Source organism: Charadrius vociferus, unplaced genomic scaffold (genome assembly GCF_000708025.1).
Source record: "Charadrius vociferus isolate BGI_N301 unplaced genomic scaffold, ASM70802v2 scaffold398, whole genome shotgun sequence".
NCBI lineage: Eukaryota > Metazoa > Chordata > Aves > Charadriiformes > Charadriidae > Charadrius > Charadrius vociferus.
In genome coordinates this window covers 1,592,675-1,598,909 of record NW_009649571.1, presented here as the reverse complement: position 1 = coordinate 1,598,909, position 6,235 = coordinate 1,592,675, and the positions used below count along the sequence as shown (strand labels likewise).

The following is a 6,235-nucleotide window of genomic DNA, read 5'->3' as shown; positions in this document are numbered from 1 at the left end:
GCCCGCCCCGCGGTGCGTGCTCCCGCGCCTACGGAGGTGGGTGTCTGGGGGGGACGGCGGCTCCGGGCCCGTTTCCCGAGTGGGGGTGGTACCGACCCCCGGGCCCCGAGGAGCGGGGGGAGGCCGCGGGCCGAGCCGGGAGCTCACGTTTGCTTCGGGACTTGTGGGGTTTGCCATGGTGGAGAGGCCCCCTTATGGGAAGGGGCCTCGTGCCGTCGGTGACACCGGAGCCATTCGGAGGCCGCGACCGGAGCGCTCACGTGTTTTCACGCGTTTTTATAGAAACCTTTTGCTTTTCTTGGAAAGTTTGGTGTAACGCTCCTCTTCCACGAGGAAGGAGCTGTTCACGTTTTATCTTCCTCTGCTTTCCAGCGGGGGCACCGAGGGCTGGCGGGTGGTATCACTTGTGCCTTTTCTAGGGCTTGTTCAGGAAGATAGGAAAAGTTTTGTGTTGGGTTTTTTAAAATTAAAAAAAAAAACATCAAGCCCAGATCCTTAAAAATTAGGTCTAAGCTGATAGTAAAGAAACAGAAGTCAACATAGTCTAATTTAAGCAAATTATTTATTGTGGCATTTCACTTTTGATCTTTGCACTTGAGGTATAGCCTTATTGTCTTAAATTAACATCTCATGCAATTTCAGGGTCTCTTCATGATGTATGTATTAACTTTCTCTCTAGCAGAGCTGTGTTTTCTTGGGCAGCCAAGCTGTTTGTTGTCTCCTTTTTAGCCAAAACATGCTAAAAATTCTGTATTTACCTTCCAGGCCACAAAGAGCAAGCCCACAGAGGAGGGCGATGCTCCTCCAGCCAAGAGAGCACCCATCTTTTATGGCAGTTTGGAAGAGAAGGAAAGGGAGCGTCTGGCAAAAGGAGAATCAGGGCTGTTGGGAAAAGAGGCGATGAAAGCTGCGCTTGAGGCTGGCAATATCAACATAAGCAGTGGTGAGAATGTTTAACCACTTTTTTTTTTGTCTCGATGTGGAATGTGACACTTTCAAAAGCCTTTGATCAACTTTGAGCGTAATTTAAAGTGAAAAATGTGAAACCATTGCCTGAATTGTTGGCTCTTTGTTTGGATCTTCCTGTTTGAGAGGGATTGTTGAATCATAGAATGGTTTAGGTTGGAAGGGACCTTGAAAATCATCTAGTTCCACCCAAGCCCCGTCCAACCTGGCCTTGAACACCTCCAGGGATGGGGCAGCCACAGCTTCTCAGGGCAACCTGCCCCAGGGGCTCACCACCTTCATAGTGAAAAATGTCGTCTTAATATCTAATCTAAATCTACCCTCTTCCAGTTTGAAGCCATTCTCCCTCATCCTGTCACTACATGCCCTTGTAAAAAGTCCCTCCCCAGATCTCCTGTAGCCCTTTTAGGGACTGGAAGGGGCTCTGAGGTCTCCCCAGAGCCTTCTCTTCTGCAGGCTGAACAGCCCCAACTCTCCCAGCCTCACCTCCCAGCGGAGGGGCTCCAGCCCTCTGACCATCTCCGTGGCCTCCTCTGGCCCCGCTCCAACAGGTCCATGTCTTTCCTGTGTTGGGGGCTCCAGAGCTGGATGCAGTATTCCAGGTGGGGTCTCACCAGAGCAGAGTAGAGGGGAAGCATCCCCTCCCTCACCCTGCTGGCCACACTTCTGATGCAGCCCAGGATACGGTTGGCCTTCTGGGCTGCGATTGCACATTGCTGCTTCATGTTGAGCTTCTTGTCAGTCAGCACACCCAGGACCTTCTCCTCAGGGCTGCTCTGCAACCATTCTTTGCCCAGCCTGTATTTGTGCTTGGGATTGCCCCGACCCAGGTGTAGGACGTTGCACTTGGCCTTGTTGAACTGCATGAGGTTGGCTTGGGCCCACCTCTCCAGCCTGTCCAGGTCCCTCTGGATGGCATCCCTCCCCTCCAGCGTGTCTACCTCACCAAACAGCTTGGTATCATCGGCAAACTTGCTGAGGGTGCACTCAACCCCACTGTCCATGTCACCAACAAAGATATTGAACAGCACTGGTCCCAGTACTGACCCCTGAGGAACACCACTCCTAACTGCTCTCCACTTGATCGAGCGGTTGACCACAACGCTTTGAGTGCCACTATCTAGCCAGCTCTTTGTCTACCGAGTGGTCCATCTGTCAAATCTGTGTTTCACCAATTTAGAGACCAGGATTTCTCATCCCCTTGTTTTCAACCTGATGGTTTTGGTTTTTGTTCAGGTGAGGTCTTCGATCTTGAAGACCACATGAGTGAGCGGCAGGTGGAAGTGCTGGCTGAGTTTGAGCGCAGGAAGAGAGCCCGGCAGATCAACGTGTCCACTGACGACTCTGAAGTGAAAGCCTGTTTGCGAGCGCTTGGGGAGCCCATCACGCTCTTTGGAGAAGGTCCTGCAGAAAGGAGGGAGAGGTGCTGTGTCTGCCCTGAGTGTTGCAAACGGGGAACACTGTTTATCAAATTCCTGACATTTCCTTGTAGTCAGGACACAGTGCATGCTGGCAGTCAGTAATGCTTCAATGCAGCAAGAACACTGAGAAAGAAGGAATGGCAGACAGTGATTATTTGTCAGGTTAGCTGAGAATTCACTTGAGTGATTATGATTTAATGTGTTTACTTCTAGGTTAAGAAATATCCTTTCGGTGGTTGGCACAGACGCATTAAAAAAGACCAGGAAAGATGACGACAGGTCTAAAAAATCCAAAGAAGAGGTAATGGTCTGTCTTGTTCTCTCAGTGCTGAGGGAGATAGGTATGATACCCTTTGAGGTGCCTTATTTTGATGATCTCTTCTGCGTCCAGGACTCTTGGTTTTGGTCAGTTTGTGGATTTTCATGTCATCCCTCCATGCTCTTTCTGTGTTGCCCATTTTAGCAAAACTGTGACAATGTGTTATCTAAATCAGGAGCGTAAATCTGGCTTGTACTCCAGGCCAAATTCCATGCTGCATACAGCATGTAAAACAGGAGATTATACTAAATAACAATCCAGATGTCTAGTGAGTCCTTTATTGTTGTTTGTCTTCATACTTAGGAAGAAAAAACTATGTTTCTGCTACTGCATCTGTTTCGGCCTTTGACGCTTCTTTCTTTCTGCTTCTCCTTTCTCTTTTCTGAGTCCATTTTTTGCTTATTATTTTCGGGAGTTGCTGTAAGAAATAAGGACAACTTCTGCAGCTCTGGGCTTTCTTTTTACTGGGTGATGTGTTGGGAAGGAGGGAGTATAATCATCAGCTGTACATCCTTAAATAAAATGAGTTGATGTTTAATGGGAATATTGAGTGAAATGGCAGCATGTCAGCATCTGGTCTGCAGGGCAAAGAGTTTGACTTGTCTCTCTTAATCTCCTTTTTTAGGGCTTATAGTTATGCAAAATGCCCTTAAAAAGAGGCCTTAACACAGCAAGATATAAGAGCAGATGCCTTGGTGGCACTTATGTATGAAGAGGAGGTCACCTAGGGTAACTGAATGGAAGAGCGATGTCACATTAGGTTTTTCTTTGGTTTTGTTCTTTTTCTTACAGTATCAGCAAACCTGGTACCACGAAGGACCACGCAGTTTGAAAACAGCGAGGCTGTGGCTTGCGAACTACTCTCTCCCCAGGTGAGATAAAACAGCACAAGGAGGGAAATGGAACCTTTTGTAAAATCTAGCTGCTAATCCCACTGTGGGTAGTGCAGGAAATTTGAGATCAAAGGCATGGAGAATGTGCACTGGTAGACAAGTCCAGTGAGCTCAGAGCTTGAGTTCTCAGTGACTGACTGAGCCCGGTATGGGGGAAGAAGGGGAAAGGCCTGTTTACAGGAGCAGGGCAGGGAAAATGTAGGGACCTGTTACTCCACCCTTCCTCTTCACAGGGCAGTGAAGCGACTAGAAGAAGCCCGGCTGCTCAAAGAGATTCCAGAGGCAACCAGGACATCGCAGAGACAGGAGCTACACAAATCCCTACGAGTAGGTTTGGCAGCTGCGCAGCTACTGTGTTTAAAACTTTGCTGATTTCCAAAGAGATCAGAAAGAGATCAGCTGCCCGGAGGTGCTGTCCAGATGCGTGTAGTTTTCTGCATTGTCATCTGTTGGAAAGCTCTGCTTTTTCTCTGTTTTCCTGTGATATGCATAAAGCATGTTCTAACTCTTTTTTCAGTGATTGAGAGAGACGTACTTTAGTTGTCCCCTTGCACAGCAAAGGGATGAGGAAACATCCCTGCATTGCCTTGCCACTTGCCTGTGAAGCTAAAGGAATTTATTCCTGGCTTTGTCGCAGCTTTAGCGGCTAGGAAAGGACTGCTCGCTCCTCTTCTTGTGCAATGGTCGCAAGTGCATAAAACGAAGGGAAATAATAGCCAACACAGTAATGCAAAACATGTTTTAGATTACTCTGAGACACCCTTTTCAAGCATGTTAAGTCAGATTTCCATCTTAACCGAACAGAGAGGCTCAAGCACAGTGCGCTGCCACTCTAATCCTGTTTACGCCCAGAGGCAGTAGCTGCCAGAGGATTTGCTTCTCCCCTAAGCGCACCACACTGCCTGCCCTGGTCTGTGTGCTTCTGTTTGTTGGATGAGTTGTAGAAAGAGACCAAAACTACAGTAAGTTCTCTGTCAAACACGTAGTTTCAAAGCAGGCCTGCAGGGTTATTGGTGGCAAGTAGGGTGGCACATTGAGACCTAAGCTGTGCCCTGGGGCTGTGCTAGCGTACATCGGGCAGGCTGCGTGGCCCTCCTGCTTGGAGCTGGAGTGGCTCCGAGGTAGCTCCTCCCTTCGAAAGTGACTTTCCAAAGGCCTTTGCCTACATTTGCCTCCTTCATCTCAGTCTTTGGCCAGGGCTTTCCCTAGGTTGTTTCTACTTTACTCTTTGATTGTTTTGTTTGTATTTGGTTACAGTCCTTGAATAACTTCTGCAGTCAGATTGGAGACGATCGCCCGCTCTCCTACTGCCACTTCAGCCCCAATTCCAAACTCCTCGCTACGGCCTGCTGGTAAGTTTTCTTCTACAGTACTTGCTGTTGGGGCTGAGAGAGCACAGCAGGAGTGAAGGAGAAGGATATTATTCGAGGCCTGTGAATTGTGAGAGTTCAGAAATGCTTTTTCTTCCTGCTCTGAACTCTCTCTTCACCCTGTTTTAGAGCTTAGCAGAGGTTTGAATCTGAGTCCATTAGTCCCTATGGTTGGTTGCCCGAAGTGTATTAGTATTTTAGTCATTGCAGAACCCCCCAGGGTGGTTTTGCAGCTCTGTGTTTGGTCTTTGCTTTGATGTTCCTGTCTACACTGACGCCTGCTTGTGTTCAACAGGAGCGGATTGTGCAAGCTCTGGTCCGTGCCTGACTGCAACCTTGTTCACACCTTACGAGGTAGAAAACAGTTTTCGCTGAGACTCTTTGCTTAATTCTTGTGTTCCTCTCTGGGTTGAGTTCCCATATCTGCGTTATTTTGTGACTCAAAATGTAGTGTTCTTTGGGCAGAATTTATTCCACTGAGAGCATCACTCAGGCTTGCAAAGCGTGGGCACATGTTTCATAATCAAGAGGAAGTCCTGGCCTTTCTCTTAGAGCCGAGACCTGAGTTTGTTGTTTCTGTTTCTGAATAATCTTGGTTTGTTTTGTTTCAAAACCTGGTTTGAGTTATTCTGAGCCAAATAACAGCGGTTTTGGCCAGGCCACTTAATGGCAGTGAGGTTCGGTCACAACTTCGACTAAATACAAATGTGAGGACAAATCTTGTGATTTATATGTGAATTTCCACTATACTTTGAGGATTACAGACCTTGGCAGCAGTGGGCGCTGCTGGAAGTGCAGTTTAGCTGTTTGTAGGATGGATACGTCTGGTAGTTACAATGCAATTTCACCCAATATGGGAGGACACGGTGAAAGTGTTCACTGGTACCTGACTAATTAGTAACAAAGAAATGCTGTTTTTCTGAAGAACTGGCCAAGATCACGTGGCAGATTACCAACTTTGATTTTCCTTTGTCTTAAGGACATACCACCAACGTAGGAGCAATAGTCTTCCATCCCAAAGCCACTGTCTCCCTTGACAAGAAGGACGTTAACCTGGCCTCGTGTGCGGCTGATGGGTCTGTCAAACTCTGGAGCCTTGAAAGGTCAGAATGATACCAGACATGCAGAGCTGCAGCACTGTTGTTTTGGGGTTTCTTTTGTGTTATTAAACATTGGACATTCACCACCCTCCTGCAAATATAACCTTTTCTTGTAGTTATACCAGTGCAATTCCTGGCCTCAGTATGTGCTACCTTCTTCAGCAGG

The 6,235-nt window shown here is 47.7% G+C and overlaps 1 protein-coding gene across 1 annotated transcript in view; it reads left to right on the top strand.

The window, feature by feature from the left end:
• Positions 1–6: 6 nt before the first annotated feature.
• The window catches only part of PRPF4 (pre-mRNA processing factor 4), a gene marked incomplete at its 5' end in the record, with an annotated part of 8,728 nt that continues 2,499 nt past the window's right edge, over positions 7–6,235 (top strand). The window contains 9 exons of the mRNA XM_009890282.1: positions 7–36; positions 766–943; positions 2,203–2,389; positions 2,601–2,688; positions 3,499–3,578; positions 3,833–3,926; positions 4,857–4,951; positions 5,265–5,323; positions 5,949–6,072. Of these exons, the coding sequence (XP_009888584.1) occupies positions 7–36; positions 766–943; positions 2,203–2,389; positions 2,601–2,688; positions 3,499–3,578; positions 3,833–3,926; positions 4,857–4,951; positions 5,265–5,323; positions 5,949–6,072 (935 nt within the window). The remainder of the gene's footprint in view (positions 37–765; positions 944–2,202; positions 2,390–2,600; positions 2,689–3,498; positions 3,579–3,832; positions 3,927–4,856; positions 4,952–5,264; positions 5,324–5,948; positions 6,073–6,235) is intronic.